At 32.5% G+C, this 21,817-nt stretch overlaps 1 protein-coding gene across 1 annotated transcript; it reads right to left on the bottom strand.

The window, feature by feature from the left end:
- Positions 1–8,278: 8,278 nt before the first annotated feature.
- LOC143058798 (uncharacterized) lies at positions 8,279–14,617 on the bottom strand. The gene is made up of 2 exons (XM_076232243.1): positions 14,277–14,617; positions 8,279–10,914 (listed from the first exon to the last, which is right to left on the bottom strand). Exons 1-2 carry the CDS (start codon positions 14,602–14,604, stop codon positions 8,915–8,917), a joined length of 2,328 nt encoding a protein of 775 aa, XP_076088358.1. The 5' UTR covers positions 14,605–14,617; the 3' UTR covers positions 8,279–8,914.
- Positions 14,618–21,817: the final 7,200 nt, after the last annotated feature.

The following is a 21,817-nucleotide window of genomic DNA, read 5'->3' as shown; positions in this document are numbered from 1 at the left end:
AGAACCAGGGTCTGTTCCTAAACAACTTCCACCCTATGTTGTTTTTTTCTACCTATAATGGTCACGGAGTTAGAATGATAACAATGTTTTCGGTGTTAGGGGAGATAACCCCTATAAAGGAAATGTTACGGGGTCGTGCCCTCACCACAAGATAGCTTTTGGTCAACCGATACTAGATACCTAATATCATTTTAACATGTCGCGTACTTTTTTGGGGAAATGTCGTTAAAGTTTGGCGGAAAGAATAATTATAATGTTAATAATTAAAAACCAATTGTTCAGAGAACCATTGATGGTCTTTCCACCAGTAAGGATCTTTTTTCATTTGAAAATATTAAAATTTGGTTTTAAATGTCAATTTTAGCGTCAAATGACAGCTTATTGAAAGCTGATTTAAAAAATAAATGGTTTCTATACAAAAAGGTATAATTAAGGGAGATACTTTTTTACTTCCGGTTTAAAAAGATGTTACTTCCAGTATTTTTTTTATAGTTTACTTGACACTGATTCCAAAAATATATGGTTCTATATACTTTTACATTAATTTAGTACAAAATATAGCTACTTCCGGTTTACAAAAAGTCACTTCCAGTTGGCTTTTTCTAGATCCCATTGCTTGCAACCTAATGCAAAAACCCCATGGCTTTATCATGTATACATATGAGGTAAAAGCAAAGGTCAAAATCTAGAACGTCAAATTTATCTATGACCTTGAGCTCAATTTCAAGGTCATCAGACAAGGACTTCAAATCAAAAGACTCTAGGCCTCTACCTTATACTGTTAATGAGTTATATTATCATACAACTAATATTAGATATAAAAAGGGGGGAACTCGCCTCAACCGTCTACGTACCCTTTCAACTAAAATTTACGGGTTACGACATGTTGCAACTAACAATTATGTAAAAATATTTTGTCAATATCTTTTAAGATTTCTTAAAATAAGAGATAACGAGCCAAAATCAAAATTTTGAACATGACCTTGACCTTTGACCTTGACCTAATTTAAATTTTTTTGGACCAAGGATCTCAAATCAAAAGACCCTAGGTCTCTATCACTTATGATTTATCAGATAGAAATACATATCACTTATATCATATACAAGAGGGGATGACTCTCATATGGAGACTCCAGATAGCTTCGGTCAAATTAAATCAAATAAACCTGAGAATATAACGAGTAATCTGGTAAAAAAAAGTTGTCGGTTTTGTTTATGACATATAAGTAATAACAAGAAAAGCAGTGTTCGGGGAGATAATTCTTACATGGATAATATTTTGGTTAAACTCTGTCATTGCAAAAGCCTATTAATTGTTCGATATCATATACCATATGTCTAAGCGACATCTTGCGAAACAAAAATACAGCGAAGGAACAAAAAGTTGGGGGAAGAAATAAAATAATAATAATAATCAGAAGAAAACCATTAGGTCTTTCCATGGAAAAGTGGAAAGACCTTAATAAGGCTATGGTGAGTTATAATCTATCAGAAGGACATTTGCCTTTACACATTATAATACTTATATATTGAATAATAAAAGACTTAACACAAACCTAATCACAAAACAAAATTGACTTGGAAATAGTCATTGTCAGATGGGCGTGTCCACCTTTGTAATTTCAAACATAACTTAATAGTTATCAAAGGTACCAGGATTATAATTTAGTACGCCAGACGCGCGCTTCGTCTACATAAGACTCATCAGTGACGCTCATATCAAAATATTCATAAAGCCAAACAAGTACAAAGTTGAAGAGCATTGAGGTTCCAAAATTCCAAAAAGTTGTGCCAAATACGGCTTAAGACGATAAGACATTTCTATACAGATCTAGATTTTTGGAAATTTTTCACCTTAACATCCATATATCTCGCATTATGAGGTCAAATAAATTCAAGGATGAAGAATGACCAATTTCTGTTCCCAAAGTTGATTCTGTCATGATGCCCAAAAACTTGAAATACAAGGAAGAACATGGACTTTTCGTTGAAAATTTGTCAATGTTTTCAATAATTCTCAGCAAAGCAGATGAGTCGAATGTTGTGAAGTGTGCCATGTGTGTCCGAAGAAACAATCGGGATAAATCCACGGGACTCTTGACTCTGTAATCATATCTGGACCTGTTCCGTCCATACAAAGTTTTGTTATTGTTAATTTAGCTCTATGTTGGTAGGGATATATCTCTTTAGATAATTAGCATATGTTTGCTTATCAATTTTGTTCTTCCTTGTAAGGGAATAACAAAGTTTTGTAACAACGGGCACAACATATGTCTTTAGTACTGGGGATAAAACTGCATGAAGACAGATACCAACAACTAGCCATCTTTTTTTTACTGTCATCTAATATAAATCACCTGATGGACTTGAAATAAGACAGATATTTTGTTGTACCATCGAATTTAGCGATATTTATGGTTTGAGATAGCAATATGAATTCATTATGAACAACAGTATAATCTAATGTATCTATCCACGGGATGAAGTGTTGTTCATTCGTTATCGTCTATTAACTGATAATATTTAAACAGAAACTGCGCAAATATTGATCTGATTAATAAAGGCAACAGTAGTATACCGCTGTTCAAAACTCATAAATCTATGGACTAAAAAACAAAATCGGGGTAACAAACTGATTAGATTTTTATTTCTTTTGATAATGTTGATTTCTCCGATATACACAGATGTGCTCTATAAATATTATAATTATTATTTAGTATACTAGAATAAAGAAAATTTGTAATTAATAAAACTATGAAATAATTGAATTGGTTCATAAGGTTATTTTTTGTATCTTTGTTTGTCCATGTCTCTCTTCAGATAATGTACTACTTGTTATGAGTTGAGCCGATGAATTGGTAGTTTTATTATCTTTGTAATTTATCATAAGGAACCGCCCAATTGGGGAAGAGTTTTCAGTATGATACAAAAGTCTTATGCACTGTTATGCTTCACTTATAATTGGTAGTTGTTATCAGAAATACATACAAATGTTTTATGAGATCAATTAAACACATGGTTGGAAAATCATTGTGGATTGTTTTGGAATTTAGTTACCCGAATCTACCGCCAATGTTCGTAAAAAGTCCATATAAATGACATAGGAATGTCGCATGCATGTCCGTATGATTAATTTTATGAGTTGTTGCAAAAAAAATAGTTTAGCATTGAAATAAATGGGAGAATATAGTTCTCTATGCACCTTTTGTTATGCTGTTAATTAAGATAGAATAGGATATGTCGAACTTACAAAAAATGGGGTTATTTTGTCTATTATTGATTTTTCTCATTTTCTAAGTGGTGTTCTGCGTAGAAATATGTGTGTTTTGTCCTTTGTCTTTATAATCTATATAGTCTTTCAAATTATAATACCTCATCAAATATTCCTGAAGCAAAACATTTGGGAATTATTCCCCCGCATACATATCAGTTTAACATCTATCAGCCTCGAAATAAAAAGTAAAATCATTCTTATCTAATAAAAACAAAGTTTTATACATATGTATCTAAAAAGTAAAATCACAAAAATATTGAACTAGAAGAAAATCTGATCGGAAAGTTCATAATCACATGGCAAAATCAAATGACAAACACATCAAAAACACATCAAAAACTGTCATATTCCTGACTTGGTACAGGCATTTTCAAATGTAATGGTGGATTTAACCTGGTTTTTAAGCGCCAAACCTCTCACTTTGATGACGGTCTCATCAAATTCCGTTATATTTACAATGACGCGTGAACTAAACAGACATAATAGATAAAATAGTCAAAATATGGGTACAACAGTCATCATCGTGTAACAATTTAACAGAACACAAAAACATCTATCTACAAACACATTCATTGATTCGCGTGTCTTACGTCAGAAAATGTTATACACCACATGTATTTGTCGTTCTATGTATATAGAAACAATTTTAAAATTTCACATGGGCAATGTTAGCATACAGGATTAAAAAATCAAAATTATGTAAGAATGCAAGCTCTTGAATATCGAGTTGGGAAATGTATATCCCGTATGCAGGTGAAGTTGGTATATTGCTATTAAGGTGGGGGGGAATTTATAATTTCAAAATCAAAATCGTCTCGTTTGTCATAGATTCTGGTACTGAGATGACTTTGTAAGTCGAGATATAAGTCTAAAATGAGGCGGAGGAAGCTGTGTCTGTTGTTTCTTTTATTTCTAGTTCTGGTGGATATATTAATGGAACCCAATCAGAAAAGTTCGGATTGTTGATTGAAAGAACATCATCAATATATCTGAAAGTGAAATTAAATAATCTGGCTTCTTTAATCCTCTTGTTTTTGAAGTATCTGAAGGAACTCCGATTCATATGAAAATAAGAAGAGGTCGGCAAGAAGAGGCGCACAGTTTGTTCCCATAGAAATGCCGACAATTTGTTGGAAAAGTCTACCTCCAAACTCAACAAATAAGTTGTCGATAAGAAACTCCAGCATACTGACCTCTTCTTCTTCTGTGTAGCATGTTTTACCTTTTTGTTTGTCACTATTAACGAAATATCCCAAAGTAATAAATTTATAGCGTATGCCACGATTTTTATGTTGAAAGGCATTTTGGATTATTTCTTTTAGGCGATTTTTCAATTTCACATGGGGAATGGTTGTATTAGTATACAGGGTTAAAAAATCAAAAGTTTTGATAGAACTAATTTTAGAAAAAGACTGAGATTTAAAATTAGAATTTCTTTAGAATTTTTAAGAATCCACATACGGTTTATACCACTACGCGAGTAAACAGTTTCAAAGTATTTCTGAAGACCCTCTTTCACTGCGGACAAAATTTTAGTCATAAAGATGAGCCAGCAATATACCGTTTTTTCATGTCTATCGATTAATTCTTAATTATTTTTATCCTAACATTTGTACTTTAGAAATAATTCCATTATGTCATCCTGCTCTATGCTCAGTTTTAGGAAAGCAATATATTTGTCGATGTTTTACACGGAGCGTTGTACATTACTTTTTGTTATTGAATAAGTTTTAAAACTTATATCATGGTAAATATATGATGTTTTAAAAAACAATTGATAATGCAATGTAATGAAAATAAAAAACACAATGAAATAACGAACATATAAACATTTGTCAAACAAAGAAGAACATGGATTTATTTATAAAGTGAAAGAAGGTTGTCACATTAGAATTTCTATTGTGGAGGTATTGGACTATCGATTTATAATGGGAAAATCTTATTAAAGATAACAGGTTCAAGCACTGAAAAGAAAAGATTTGACAAAAGAACAGCCCAAGTTTTCTATTCCTGGCGTAGAAAATCCTTGATTTTGAAAATTCCAAGTTTTATACACAAACAATTATGCCATATCAATGATACAGTGGTTATTTTAAAGTGTGCATCACATTTTTTATGTTATTTCAAATAGGCAGAAAAAATATTACAGTCATTCCTAATTCCATTTCAAACCGGAATAAATCATGAATAAACGTTGATGATATCACGGTCACATGACAAAATTATGTCTATGAGCTGATACACAAATAACAAAGTCAGCCAATTAGAAGATGCGTTACATCAAAAATTAAATTATTGTAAACCAACTTATTTTCGGGGATACTTTATTTCGCGTTCAGCCCTTTCTAGTCCATTTCGCGGTGATTTATTTCCCAATTTCCTTATTCACTTTATGCAGTAAAATATAGAAATCAAATTTTGCGACGGTTTATATTCGAATTATCTATCTACTGACGAAAGTCGCGAAATTAAATCGCTCGCGAAAATAAGTTGGTTTACAGTATTACATTTGAAACTAGTCTATAAAATGTTTGATTAGACTGCCAACCACGGACAGCAAAAAGTGACAATAGTCTATCAGGGAGATGAATTATGAAGACAACAGTTGCTTACCGATGAAAAAATTCTCTTAAGAAGTTAGAATACACGAATCATGATCAAAAGAAATACGACTTCGGCGACGGTTAGACTCATTGATAGTATTCCTCCCATCAACACGAAAAGGTTGAGCAAGAATTCTTTTTTTACTTTGTGTGATAGCGATGTGATACTTTTTGTGCCTTTAATTCTCTAACATTGACAACTAAATACTAATCAAATGTTATTACAAACCCGTTAAATAGTCTTATTCGATAGGTCACATTCTTGAAAAAGACGGGATAGTAGTAACGACATAAGGAACATTTCCGATATCATCTGTGAAACGAATATTTCATCAGTTTACTTTTTTTATGTTTCGGATATAGTTAACGATTAACACGGCATAGATTACCTTAGCTGGATTTGGCAAAACTTTTAGGAATTTTAAGAATTATGTCTATGGGCTCATAACAAAATAACGTCAGCCAATCAGAAGACGCGTTACATCCAAAATTAAATTATTGGGATTTGGAACATACACACATAGAACATTTGTAGAATGTGGCTTGTTAAAAAACTCGCCTTTCGAAATGCCAAATTCGACAGAATGTTGAAATACAAGTGTCATCAATGTAAAGCAATGCAAATGTATTCATATTCTAATATTTTAAAGGTCAAAATAAATGTAGAGATAAAGAATCTATATTACAGAATCTCAATGCGGTGCTAATTTCATACAATTTCAAAATGATCAGTGAGAGTATATTGATCGTACAAGTCGTATCTAAATTGATAAACAAAATAATCATTGAGCCTGTAATTCAGTGTTTGTCGTTTGTTTATGTGTTACATATTTGTTTTTCGTTCATTTTTTATATAAATAAGGCCGTTAGCTTTCTCGTTTGCATTGTTTTACATTGTCTTATCGGGGCCTTTTATAGCTGACTATGCGGTATGGACTTTGCTCATTGTTGAAGGCCGTACGGTGACCTATAGTTATTAATGTCTGTTCTTTTGGTCTTTTGTGGATGATTGTCTCATTGGCAATCATACCACATCTTCTTTTTTATATTGCACAAAGATTACGAACATTGAAGCGAAAACACCAGTAAGGTAACGAAAAGTGTTGTAAACGAGGGACGAAAGACACCAGAGGGGCAGTCACACTCATAAATCTTAAATAAACTGACAACGCCGTGGCTAAAAAATGACATAACATGACACAACATATAAAACTAAAGAAAAAGCAACACGAACCCTATCAAAATCTCGGGGTGATCTAAGGTGGTCCGGAAGGGTTAGCAGATCCTGCTCCACATGTGGCACCCTCGTGTTGCTCATGTTATAACAAATTCGGTAAATAGTCTAATAGTTTTATAAACTATGCCAATTGAATAGAATTAATACGAATCTTTACTGAATTTAGACATAAAGTATTTATTCATAATAGTACATCTTACGGATTTATTGTTTTAAAGCCATGTACAGTCGAAAAAGAAATGACTTGTTCAATGCCAAAATAAAAGTAAGAACAGCCAGTAGGAAAGCTCAGCGATTGAATTTAATCTACATATAATGAATTATTCTTATTCTTCTTTTTTTGTGCATAAATTGGATTTTGTGAATCAGAATATTAATTTTCACATTATATTGTGCGAAATCATGTATTTTCTTTTTTTTTTTTCTTTTTGTAATAATTGTCTTACCAAATATAGATCGAGAACTGCGATGATTTTAACTTCGAATACGTTTGTTTAAACATCAACTCGACAAAACTATAGTATATATGGTACTAATATTATGAATAGATAGGAAAATGTGGTATGAGTGCCAATGAGACAACTGTCCATCCAAGTCACAAATTATAAATGAAACCATTATAGATTAAAATACAGTCTTCAAAACAGAGCCTTGGATCACACCGAATAGCAAGCTATAAAGGCCCAAATAAAATACTAGTGTAAAACCATTCCAACGTCAAAAACCAACGGTATTATCTGTAGAAAAAAAAGAAAAGAAACGAAAATAGTGTTGATGGCAAAAACATATTAAAAATGAATTAACACAGGTTTTCCTTTGATTTATTCATCTCTATAAGATTAATAAAGGCAACAAAAGTATACCGCTAAGTCATAAATCGATTGAGAGAAAAAAAATCCGGATTGCAAAAAAGGGTAACAATCTTTTGTTTTCTATGAGAACAAGATAATATTTTTTGTACGCGGGATATTTTTTTTTAACTATATTGTAACTCCTTGAAAATTATTTTTAACTTACTTTTTTTTTTTTGGGGGGGGGGTATGGGTTTTTTTCCTTTAATGTTCTGCATTTTGTGAATCAGAATATTAATTTTCATATTGTCTTGAGCGATATCATGTGTTTGTATTTTTTTTCAAATACTTGTCTCACTTTACAATGTTTTTTACTTTTGTTTTATTGGTAAAATCAGGTTTAATACCCAATTTACAGAATAGATAAATGCTTGTACAAACTCAGGAATTTGACTGAAGTTTTCGATTCTTTTTATGTGTTTACGCTTTTGATTTTGCCATTTGATAAAATATTTCCGTTTTGAAATTTCCTTGCAGTTTTTTAAGTTTACTTTTGATATATTTCATGTATTTCACATAATGATTTATGTGTGCTTGCTTTTATTTTTGCTACATTTTTCTGTATTCAGAAAGGTTGACAGTGTATAACTTTTAGATAATACAATTTATAAAGTATGATGATTTTAACTAATAAAGGCAATTATGTTTGTTTTGTGCTTGGCTCTACAGATCATCTATTTAGCTTATAAAATTGTGTATTGATTGTACATGTACATTTAGCAGCTTAAAATACAAAATTATTATCTCCATTCTAATCAAACTGACAGAAAACGACGTCATATTATACATTTGAAATCTGCTATACTTCGTCTGCGCTTGCACGTACGCTTTTATAACTTGCGAATTGATACCATCAAAATTGGTGACGTTTTCCAACAAAATGAGCGTAACAAACAATGTTGCATTAGAATCTATGATCACGTGACGTGCAGGTGAATCATATATTACACTACACATTTGATATAAGATTTGCCAGTCTGGATCCTGCACTTTCACAAATAAAACCTCCACTACATAATGCCTTCTCATAACATCGCTGAGCCGATTGCTGGTCTCCACAAACCTGATAACAAGTCCCTAATAATGTATACGAGGGGGAGAGCAAATTTTCTACAACCAAATATCTTTCCTCTATTGTAACTAGCAGATCTTGTAAAGACTGTTGTCTGTTGTAAATATCATGTAAATGATAGTAGCAGAAAAAACGCAAACAGTGTGACATCACTACAGGTGGAACTATTAGGCTCCGTTTCTGTACCTCGTATTGTAATTCTGTTGGTATCAATGCAGAGTTTTTAACATAGTTTATATTTGAATAAGTTAATAATTTCATCCTGTCATTCAATGTCAAACTGTTACATGCAGCAATATTTTTGTAGTTACTAGTCTGCTGGGAATTATGAGAGCTCACTAATAAAGATAACATTCCGGGTTCACACCGACTTAAAACATAATCCAAAATTTTCAAAGCTGCGGTATATTGTTCTCTTAAGTAATAATATGATGCATAAAACAACCAACCAGACACTGCATCTGATTTCGTCCCATCTAGTAACAATTTACGGCGTAGATAATAATGAGTTTTGTTTGATTTATAAGAAAATATCTTATGACGAGGACAACGCTCATGAAAAGTTCCAAATAATACTTCAGACAAAGGAAAAGACTGTACGGTATGTTGACTTATGACACTATGATAAAACTTACAAATTCCGTGTATAAAAGTTGAGGATTCGAACATCAGAAGGTTGTTAATTCTTATTAAACTTTCAAAACCGTCGTTGATATCCATAATTGTAGGCTCCCGATTAACCTTTAAAAACATGAGTTCCAATGTTGAAATCTGACAAACAGAGTTTGTGGCAATTGTCCAATTCAAAAAGTCACTAAGTATGATTTCCAAACTCTCATCTCTAATCTTTATAAGTATCTCTAAAAGCTGTATATTGTTTGAAGCGGTAATTTTTCCTTTAAACATATTTTGTTCCGGAATAAAATAGTTAGGGCAATAACATTTATAAACCCATTCAATAAGTTTATCAAGACATAGCTTTAAGCATTGTGCGATTTTGTATACTTGAAATTGATGTTTAGAACATTCTTCCGATACCCAGAACAATGAAGTCTTCAAAAAATACGAACATAATAATTCGTTTGTAGCCTCGTTTTTGTCTATTATTGTTTTCAATAAAAATTTCATTGCAGTGTAACACATAAACTGAGTATAATTGAAACTGTGAACTAGCTTCTTTTCTGCTAATGAAAATGATATTCTCCAGAATAATTCATTATGTTCATTGTCAACATATTTTGGGCCAATAGGTACAAGTAAACATCCATCACTAATTATGCTGTCAATCAAAGTTCCACCTGGCCACTGTCTTGGTCTATGCCGATAGATCCAGCCTTTGGCTACGGAAGGCCATTCGTGCAATTGAAAACAGAAGGCTATATCTTGCACCATCTGTTTATCAGACATACACGGACCATGTATTGATAACCCATACACTGAATGTTTGTTCAAAAAGTAATTAAGATATCGACGATTTGATAAATAAACTCCATTGTCTGTTTCTAAAAAGAATCTTGTGACGTAAACATTACCAATGGCCGTTATCAATTTCAATTTAGTAAATCCATAATGTTGATTATCCTTTTCCATAAATAATGTCAATTTCTGTGAATGAAAATAGATTTTTTTCAAATTTTGCACAATAATAACAGTATTGTCAACAATCATAGCATCTCTATCACTACCTGGCAGGTCTAACCCTTCTGCTAAACTTCCGCTTGTGATAAAGGTTAAATGATTAAGAGTTCTTTGTCGTAAAAGATCAATAACCTTTATTATTTTTTGTCTCATTCTAATAATTCTTTCACTTTTTTGTGTATTGTGAAACTTAAGCTTCCTCTCTATACCGTCTGTCGGAAACCTTAAGCAATTTTCTCCTGTAATATATGAAAAAAAAACTTTGAAATGTAGATCAATTATAATACATTTTACAAAACATTTTCATGAAAATATGTAAATAAATTGGTATAATTCAAATATTTCTTTTCTTATAAAGACGATTTCAATATAAAAGCCAAATATTTAAATCGTGTTAGTCTTATTAATATTTATCATATGTTCAGTAGTTTTGCATATGTGATAAATAGCCTGCTGTTTAATCCATATCGCGCAACTTTGATGCGCACCCTTTATCGCATACCCTTTATCACACCCCTACCCTTTATCACACCCCTACTTTTTTTCTTTTTTTTTTATACATGAAGTTTTTATTTATGTAAGCTTAAGAAAAATTTTCTTCAAAATAGGTCCAATAGAACGGTCATTCGGGAGTGACGTAATTTATTGAATGACGTCATTGTTTGGTATGTGACGTCACGAACGTCAAGTTTTCATATTTTTTGGCACACTAAATGCAACTATAAAAAAATACAAAACACACTTAAAATACAATAATAAACAAAATATTTTTAAAACAACAGCACGAAAATTGTAAGGTAACCCAGGTGCTTCGGATAAGTAATTGAGAAGTTCTTTTTAGGCTTTTGAAGCAAGAGAAAAGTAGAACTGAAGGTAACCCAGTGCTATGGATCAGAAAACAGTTCATATAATATAATACTCTCCTGTTGAAATATATGATAAAGCGAATAATAGTTATCAAAGGTACAAGGATTATAATTTAATACGCCAGACGCGCATTTCGTCTACATAAGACTCATCAGTGACGCTCAAATCCAAATATGTATAAAGCCAAACAAGTACAAAGTTGAAGAGAATTGAGGATCCAAAATTCCAAAAAGTTGTGCCAAATACAGCTAAGGTAATCTATGTCTGGGATAAGAAAATCCTTAGTTTTTCGAAAAATTCATAGTTTTGTGAACAGGAAATTTATAAAAATGACCACATTATTGATATTCATGTCAACACCGACGTGTTGACTACTGGGCTGGTGATACCCTCGGGGACGAAACGTCCACCAGCAGTGGCATCGACCCAGTGGTATAAATAGTTATCAAAGGTACCAGGATTATAATTTAGTACGCCAGACGCGCATTTCGTCTACATAAGACTCATCAGTTACGCTCAAATCCAAATATGTATAAAGCCAAACAAGTACAAAGTTGAAGAGCATTGAGGATCCAAAATTCCAAAAAGTTGTGCCAAATACAGCTAAGGTAATATATGCCTGGGATAAAAAAATCCTTAGTTTTTCGAAAAAAATTCATAGTTATTTGAACAGGAAATTTATAAAAATGACCACATTATTGATGTTCATGTCAACACCGAAGTGTTGACTACTGGGCTGGTGATACCCTCGGGGACGAAACGTCCACCAGCAGTGGCATCGACCCAGTGGTATAAATAGTTATTAAAGGTACAAGGATTATAATTTAGTACGCCAGACACGCATTTCGTCTACATAAGACTCATCAGTGACGCTCAAATCCAAATATGTATTAAGCCAAACAAGTACAAAGTTGAAGAGCATTGAGGATCCAAAATTCCAAAAAGTTGTGCCAAATACAGCTAAGGTAATCTATGCCTGGGATAAGAAAATCCTTAGTTTTTCGAAAAATTTATAGTTTTGTGAACAGGAAATTTATAAAAATGACCACATTATTGATATTCATGTCAACACCGAAGTGTTGACTACTGAGCTTGTGATACCCTCGGGGACGAAACGTCCTCCAGCAGTGGCATCGACCCAGTGGTGTAAATAGATATCAAAGGTACAAGGATTATAATTTAGTACGCCAGACGCGCATTTCGTCTACATAAGACTCATCAGTGACGCTCAAATCCAAATATGTATAAAGCCAAACAAGTACACAGTTGAAGAGCATTGAGGATCCAAAATTCGAAAAAATTGTGCCAAATACAGCTAAGGTAATCTATGCCTGGGATAAGAAAATCCTTAGTTTTTCGAAAAAAATTCATAGTTTTGTGAACAGGAAATTTATAAAAATGACCACATTATTGATATTCATGTCAACACCGAAGTGTTGACTACTGGGCTGGTGATACCCTCGGGGACGAAACGTCCACCAGCAGTGGCATCGACCCAGTGGTGTAAATAGTTATCAAAGGTACCAGGATTATAATTTAGTATGCCAGACGCGCATTTCGTCTACATAAGACTCATCAGTGACACTCAAATCCAAATATGTATAAAGCCAAACAAGTTCAAAGTTGAAGAGCATTGAGGATCCAAAATTCCAAAAAGTTGTGCCAAATATAGCTAAGGTAATCTATGCCTGGGATAAGAAAATCCTTAGTTTTTCGAAAAAATCATAGTTTTGTGAACAGGAAATTTATAAAAATGACCACATTATTGATATTCATGTCAACACCGAAGTGTTGACTACTGGGCTGGTGATACCCTCGGGGACGAAACGTCCACCAGCAGTGGCATCGACCCAGTGGTGTAAATAGTTATCAAAGGTACCAGGATTATAATTTAGTACGCCAGACGCGCATTTCGTCTACATAAGACTCATCAGTGACGCTCAAATCCAAATATGTATAAAGCCAAACAAGTACTAAGTTGAAGAGCATTGAGGATCCAAAATTCCAAAAAGTTGTGCCAAATACAGCTAAGATGTGTGTCGTTAGTCAATATTAATAGAGATTATACATGGTAAAATCCGTATCACATGTCGTATCACCCTCAAACAATATCATCCCTCGGGCCTAAAGGCCCTTGAGCTGATATTGGTGTCTGTGGATGATACGACATATGATACGGATTTTGCCATGTATAATCTCTATTAATATTGACTAACGACACCCATCTTAATAACTACATTTGAACAGGGCAGCAGTTCTGGATGTTTTTTCCGCGTGATTTAAATTGACCAATCATATTGCAGTTTGATTCGTTATATCTTATTTCGTGATACCGTAACAGATGTCAGATAACCAATATATTTAAGAGCTTTATTAAAAGTATTTGATCAAATGTAGGGGATACAAGTTAATCTGATAAATTAGGTCAGTGACCTAGTTTTAGATATGTGATTTGTCGTGGATTTTGCGAAATGGTGGTTGAATTTTTAGTGGATTCGGAAATTTAACCCGGTGCTTCTAACTCAACCTATTCCGTGTTATTTATAGCCTACCAGAATAAAACAATTATATCTTTTAGCAATGAATTGATATTTTGCAATAAAAAATGAAAATAAAATCTTATTATTTCTCCGTTTTGCAGTAAAATAAACTAAATGTTCTTTAATCCTGCAACTTGAAACATACTCATATTCAAAATAGAAAAAATGATATTGTAACCTAGGTAATGTCATACCTTGCTCATCACAATTTTCCAAATAGTCTAGATATAGATCAGAGGTTTTGTCAGGATAGCAAATATTGATGATCTGGTCTTGGTGTTGTTTCCTTCGGACGAGGCAGGCCTTGAATTCTTTTTCAAATAGGTTGATTAAAGGTTTTATCAAATTATTTCGTAACACAAGCGTTCCATCAAAAGTTCTATGCAGACAAACACTATGTTTTCCTTTGCCTTGGTATCTTTTTAGGTCATACAAATCCCAAAAGGTTTTTTTCCTCATGTTGATGAAGTCAGTTCCATGATCAAATTCCATGTTTTCTGAAACTTTATTTATGGTATCCATTTCAGTAATTTAATCTGTAACAAGACATAACTTATTAAATTTTATGAATCAATAAAATATCTGCAATGCTTAAAAATTTAATAGTTATGAATAGCTAGTATCATAAACTAGTAACTTATAAATATATAACTTTTTATCATTTAACATGCACATGTTTGTATGTGCCCCTACTTTTATATGCATGTTGGATTTATTAAACAATTATTAAAATTCATAGTCGATAATTTCCCATTGAAAATTTTATTTCCGCAAACTAGTTGAGATTTCGACTTTTATTCATACAATCTATCTTTAACAATATTGATCAAATGCATTATCCTACTTACCTTTTCAGCGAGTCGCAAATATCGATTGTATGTAATATTCCATGACACTTTTCCCATTATATATGAATTAATTAACCTCCATAACTTTAGATTGTCAGTAAAATACACCTTTGATTAGCAGTAGATGCATATATAAATTGATTATCTTGGGTAAAAAGGTTTTACCTATGTGAATTAAAAAATTGCACACACACATGTAAATATGGCGACATCTAATAAAATTGAGAATGGAAATGGGGTATATGTAAAAGAGACAACATCCAAACCGAAGAGCACACAACAACATGACCAAAGAGCAGACAACAGCCGAATGCCTATGTTCTTAAGCATGGTATACACTCAAAACTACTGAAAAGTAAATATTAAACACAAATAAAACTTTACCTTTCTCATCTGCTATCATCCCGATAAAAGGGTAGTTAATCGACAGTGTCAAGTGATATAAAATATTGAACGCAATGAAATAGGATAGTTAATCGACAGTGTCGAGTGATATGAAATATTGAACGCATTGAAATGGAAATTTCATTTCATTTTTATGTTAATTATACCTTATATCTAAAAATAAGATATAACATTTTAATTTTATCAAATGACAGTTGTAAATGTGATGTTAATATTACTTCTTTGCTGTATTTGTTTGCACTACTTAATATGAATCTTGCTCACTGAGGAAAGTTTAAATGGCGCGGCAGTATCTTGATATTTTAAAGTTGTTACAGATTCAACCTTTTTCGAGGATTCTGATATAAAAAAAAAAGCTGTAATGTATTTGATACTGTCCACTCATTTACACAGTTTAAATCACCCATTGTTCAAAGCCAGTAACGGGTTCACATCGAAAAGTGTTGGTACAGGGATTTTGTTGCAGTGTTGTTTTATTCATTTCAGAGTTTTTGAAACAAATATTCAACATACCTTATATGGCCATGCATAAATTAACATATTTATGTCCTCGCACATGTAATTGTTTATTTACGTATAACGCAATTTATTTTTACCTGGGTTTTTGACCAATCCACTAAGTAAGTAGCAATGCATGATGGACTACTACGTGATTACAATCAAACAAGAACACGTGTTATTTACTGAAATACAACACATTTTTTCGTGCAATGCGGGATTAACAATTTCGTTTAGTTTTTCATTTTTTGTATCCACATTTATAGTTCGTGATATAAAGTATTCGTTCCATGCTCAGATTAACGAAGAGTTGTTTCTATGCGAGGAAACAAATGTTTTAATTATCCGATATATAGCCATAAATATCACGGTTTGGTGATAACACTGAGATTTTATGTAGTCGTCCACCAGACAGCAACAAACAACAGTGATACACACAATTACCCCATAAGACAAACTTAGTTTAGTAGATTACGTCTTGGGTGGAAAGAGATCTCATTTGGCACTCATACCTTATCATCTTCTTTAAATATACAAAGCACGTTTTCAGGAAACTTAGAAGGTAATATAGCATCCAATTTGATCCACAGGGTTTAGATAATTTGAGACATTGCACATACGTCAATAGGACAGCAGCCGAACGATTAAAATACCTCTGAGGTATATTTTAAAACCGACGGACTTTATCAATGGATGAAACAGTACAAAATATGTTTAAGCTATAATTTACCGTACAAAATTGAGAATGGAAATGGGGAATTAGTCAAGGAGACAACAACTCAACCATAGAGCAGACAACAGCCGAAGGCCACCAATGGGTCTTCAATACAGCGAGAATCTCCGCACTTCGAGAAGTCCTTTAGCTGGCACAAATATGTATACTAGTTCAGTGACAATGGACGTCATACTAAACTCCGAATTATACAAAAGAAACTAAGATTAAAATCAGTCAAGACTATCAAAGGCCAGAGGCTCCTGACTTGGGACAGGCGCAAACATGCAGCGAGGTTGAACATGTTTTTGAGATCTTAACCCCCCTCCCCCTTCCCCCTTTTATACATCTATCCAATGAAGTAAAAACAAACACACAGTAAAACTCAGTAAAAGAGAAGTCCGAGTCAGAATGAATAGGTAACAAAAGAAACTAAACAAAATGACAATAATACATAAATTAACAAAGGACTACTAGCAGTTACTTACATGCCAGCTCCAGATCTCAGTTACAACCGATTTCATTGAGTGTGTAATAACATTTAGAATCCTTGGTTAGTTTGCTTGTTAGCTGAACCGTAAAGTCGTTATTATGTAAGGTATACTTCCCTCCTTTCGAATTAGTCCAGACTTACAGACATGTAAATTAGATATACTCTGACTTGTCTACTCTTAAAGGATGGCAGTTTACCTAACCTGCAATCGGCTGTAAACTGATTGAAAGATTATGTCTTCATCCCTCGAATCTCAAGCACAATTTCTACCCTATTTTATAACACTTATTTTAACATGGGTGAATATTATGATGTTCTCACTTATAATTCAGGTCTTGATAAAAAAAATTTACACATCCAGTACAGATAGACGTGTTTCTGTGCCAGTTGTCTTGTTTTCGAGGCAGAAATGTTTTTAAATGACATTATACAGGTTAAAAGAGCTCAAAATATTTACGTTCTGAAATTCCACTGTTTCACGCCGTGAAATTAGTGCACAGATGCATGTACAATACATAACTATGGAACAAACCTGTTCAACACCTTTTACAAGGCGAAAAAGAAAGACGAATTGTGAAGCCCGTAAACAATACATTTTTAATCTGAGCATGCAAATTGAAGATTATGTTATATATATTTTAATAAACATATTTGCAAAACAAAAACATTTATTTTGAGAATCCCAGACACTATATTAGTTTTCAGTTTTTCCATTAATTCCACGTGTTGTCAAGTGATAGTACACTCGTAGTAGCCCACAATGCATTGTAGTTCATTGAGTCGATTGGTCAGTTTTTCAAGGCCATCATTTGCCTTGTGTTTGGGAAATTACTATGCAAATATATTCTGACGTCAGGAAATCTAGAGTTCTCGACCTGTTCAACATGCAAACGTCCAATTTGTTTCACATACAGGCGTCTTGCAGATAATTTATGCCTTTCCTATTTGACATTTTTTTTTCAATTTTTGTATCAAACTTTTAAATCTTTTCGATACTAGATCACTATTATTTCATAAAAACGTGTAGAAAGTGTACTCATATGTGACCAGCCACGACATATCCAGGCTGATGGAGGTAGAACGTCATTGTGAGAAAAACGCCGTTTACTATATGTGGCTAGCCATTTCCAGGCTTAGGAGGGTACATTGTCTAAAATTTGATTTTTGTATATTTATCTAGAATATTCCGAAACAAAACTCTCTGTCATGTTATTATGACATGTTTGTTGTAATAGCAATGAAAGAGTCATTTCGAATACCGGTATGAAAATGAGACTGTTCTATGACGACTTTTATTTATTGAAGGCACTAATTTATAAAACACAAAATTATTGTATTTATTGGCTTTTGTGATGTTCAATAGCGTATTTGAATAATATTTCAAAGACTTAAATTTACTACAACATTTGTACAATGCAAACAATTCTTAGCTCTATTTTAGAACATGTAATTTAAACTTGTTGAAATGAAGTTAGTTTAAAATTTGTCAAAGTAAGCTTTAAGAATTCATGTTTTTTAATTTAGATTTATTATGCATATCTCTAAACATAGTATGCGACGCGTAACAGTTTATAAGTAGGTGTTCTCATATATTAATTTGATATGGTGCATTTATTATGGATATATTCAGACTTCATTTATGAAGTAAAAACTTTAGAGCAGAGCATTATTTGTTTGTGTGTAGCTCTATTTTACACTTTTAGGAATTGTGGATCTCAATGCTCTTCAACTTTGTACTTTGTTTGGCTTTTTTTTAACTTTTTTGGATTCGAGCGTCACTGATAAGTCTTTTGTAGACGAAACGCGCGTCTGGCGTATATACAAAATTTATCCCTGGTATCTATGACGAGTTTATTTAGAACATGTAATTTAAACTTGTTGAAATGAAGTTAGTTTAAAATTTAAGAATTCCTTTTTTTTTATTTAGATTTATTATGCATGTCTCTATACATAGTATGCGACGCGTAACAGTTTATAAGTAGGTGTTCTCTTATATGCATTTGATACGGTGCATTTATTATGGATATATTTCAGACTTCATTTATAAAGGAAATCTATAGAGCAGAAATTGGATTTTTTTTTGTATCAATTTAAAATGTAGATTCAAATATTTTTCACTTCAAACGATAAAGTAAAACTTCTTCTAATTTTATATATGATGTATAGTTCGGTGTGCGCAAAAAAGAAGCCAAGGAAAGTGTTTATCTCTTCTTCGCAAATACATTGAATCTCGATATTTATCATGTTTATAATTTTTCTAACAATGGCGTTCTACTTCCATAAGCCTGCAAATGTCATGGCGGGTCACATATGTGTAAATCAAACGTGGAGTAGCATCTGCTCACCCTTCCGGAACACCTGAGTTCAACCCAAGATTTGGTGGGGTTCGTGTTGATAAGTCTTTAGTTTTCTATGTTGTGTCTTCTGTACTATTACTTGTCTGTTTGTCTTTTTTATTTTTTGAGCCATGGCGTTGTCAGTTTATTTTCAATCTATGAGTTTGACTGTCCCTCTATTATCTTTCGTCCCTCTTTTATTATTACTGAACGCAAAATATAAACAAATTTTAACTTGTGGTGAGCAACACGTCGAAGGTCACTAGTTAATAACAAAAAGAGATCATATTGACAATTCCCGAAAATGGAGTAAATTAATATTATTGAGATAAATGTAATTCGACCCGAATTATGAATTTCAATGTTACAAGATAAAAAAATGTTTTAAGTTGACTTAAAGACATATGAGAAAGTTTCCTGTCCAATACTCAATGGGAATTTAGCCGCCATTTTTATAATTTTTCGTGGAAAATCTAAACGGGTCATATTTGTGACGTCAGTAAGAAAACGCAAGATCGTAGATTGTCAATGAGTAGACTTGTTTCCTATCTAGCTATGATTCATAGTAATACTGGTCAATATATCCTATTTTAAATTTCCAACTTGCATATTTGGGTTTGAAATATAACAACTTTTTTTCTGTTTTATATGCGGGATTTTCACGTTGAGTTGAAGACCAACTGGTGGACTTAGGTTTGGGTTTTTTTCTCGTCGGTCGGGTTGCTGTCATTTTGACACATTCCCAATTTCCATTCTCAATTTTCTACTACATGTGGAATAGTTTTACGTAATTAAATTGAAATGAAGCTTGTTAAAATATATTACAAATGTTTCAATAATGTGTGATATCTAGATCCTTAGTTGAAATATTGTTAAGTAATAAAACAAAAGCATAGGTCACTTGATAGGTTGTACTTCTGGTTATATATAAAAGTTAATTTCCCATTAGAACTCACTTTGCAGATAACACATGTGCCACTTTAGCTATGTTGTTCCGAGGAAAAATTTAATTCCAAAAATGGAAAAATGATATGCACTTTTATTCTATTCACATGTTAAAACATAGAGCTGCGCGGCACATTTCAACATTATATGCCTCGAGTTTCTAAGAATTTAAACTTATACTCAATCACTTCTTTTAGGGCAATCTTCTTTCCTTAAATTAGCTAGGATTTCCACATTTTGTCATACATTATAGCTTTAACAATACCGATCAAATAAATAATTCTACCTACCGTCAGTGAGTCAAAACGACTAAATTGATCTTTGATACTCTCCTTGTTTTTTATGCATATTTGCCCTCCCTATCTTTGGATTGTAAATCATATCTATACTATTAAATGAGAATACCTCGTTTTGTGTGTCGCTTCTCTTCCTTCCACAATAAATTAATCATTATGCATTTGTGTCATATAGGTATCATGATGATTATACCATTTGGGTTATTTTGGAAGAAAAATCGAAAATAAAGCGGTCCGGATATTTTTTCCGACATTGGACAAAGGTTTATGTCATAGACAAGACCTCCGTTTAGGACTGATTTAAATAACATATAACTTTCATAGGTTCTTAAAGGGACAGGACCATTTTTCGCTTTTTCTGTATACAATGAACATACATAGTTGATAAAATTAAGTTCACACTGTATTTGATATTTACAAATGAATTCAAAGTTTACTATTAACGGGGGTCATATATATTATATATAGATTAAAGTATATGTCGTTTCACAGTACGTTAACAAATAAAATTGTGAAATTAATAGAAAATATAAAAAAAATAGATTTAGAAAAAAAGGGAAGGGCTGATTTAAATTGTCCTGCCAAAAGTATCTATGACTTTTGATACCTTTCCTGAAATTCTCCAGTCATATATTTTTTTTTAATTCATCCTACAACAGTTACAGTTTACATACTTTAAACCACAATATAAATGCCCGCGATTTCGCGGGTGTGTTCTAGTACACTATGAATTAACAGTAGAAGCATATATAAGTTGATTCTTTCGGAGATTTTTTTTTACCAATATGACAACCGAATGTGTAGGCATGCATGTCTTTAATTAAATCAATTACATAGATATAGGAAGATGTGGTATGAGTGCCAATGAGACAACTCTTCATCCAAATAACAATTTATAAAAGTAAACCATTATAGGTCAATTTACGGCCTTCAACACGTAGCCTTGGCTCACACCGGACAGCAAGCTATAAAGGGCCCTAAAATGTGTAAAGTGAAACCGTTCAAACGGGAAAACCAACGGTCTTATCTATATAAAAACGAGAAACGAGAAACAGGTATGAACTACATAAACAAACGACAACTACTGTTCATCAGATTCCTATATCACAACAGCTCGGAACAAAACCTTAAGCAAGATGTGTAATTAAAACCACAAAGCAATGGTCAAATACATATAAACTTTACCTTTCTTACATTTTATT

This window comes from Mytilus galloprovincialis, chromosome 14 (genome assembly GCF_965363235.1).
Source record: "Mytilus galloprovincialis chromosome 14, xbMytGall1.hap1.1, whole genome shotgun sequence".
Classification (NCBI taxonomy): Eukaryota; Metazoa; Mollusca; class Bivalvia; order Mytilida; family Mytilidae; genus Mytilus; species Mytilus galloprovincialis.
This window is presented reverse-complemented; position numbering and strand designations above follow the sequence as displayed.

Bases quoted from the DNA above. Each gene is read 5' to 3' on its own strand.
- LOC143058798 (XM_076232243.1), bottom strand. From the start codon at position 14,604: ATGGATACCATAAATAAAGTTTCAGAAAACATGGAATTTGATCATGGA. The intron at 10,915-14,276 runs GTATGACATTAC...CATATATTACAG, and splicing joins GGAAAATTGTGATGAGCAAG to GAGAAAATTGCTTAAGGTTT.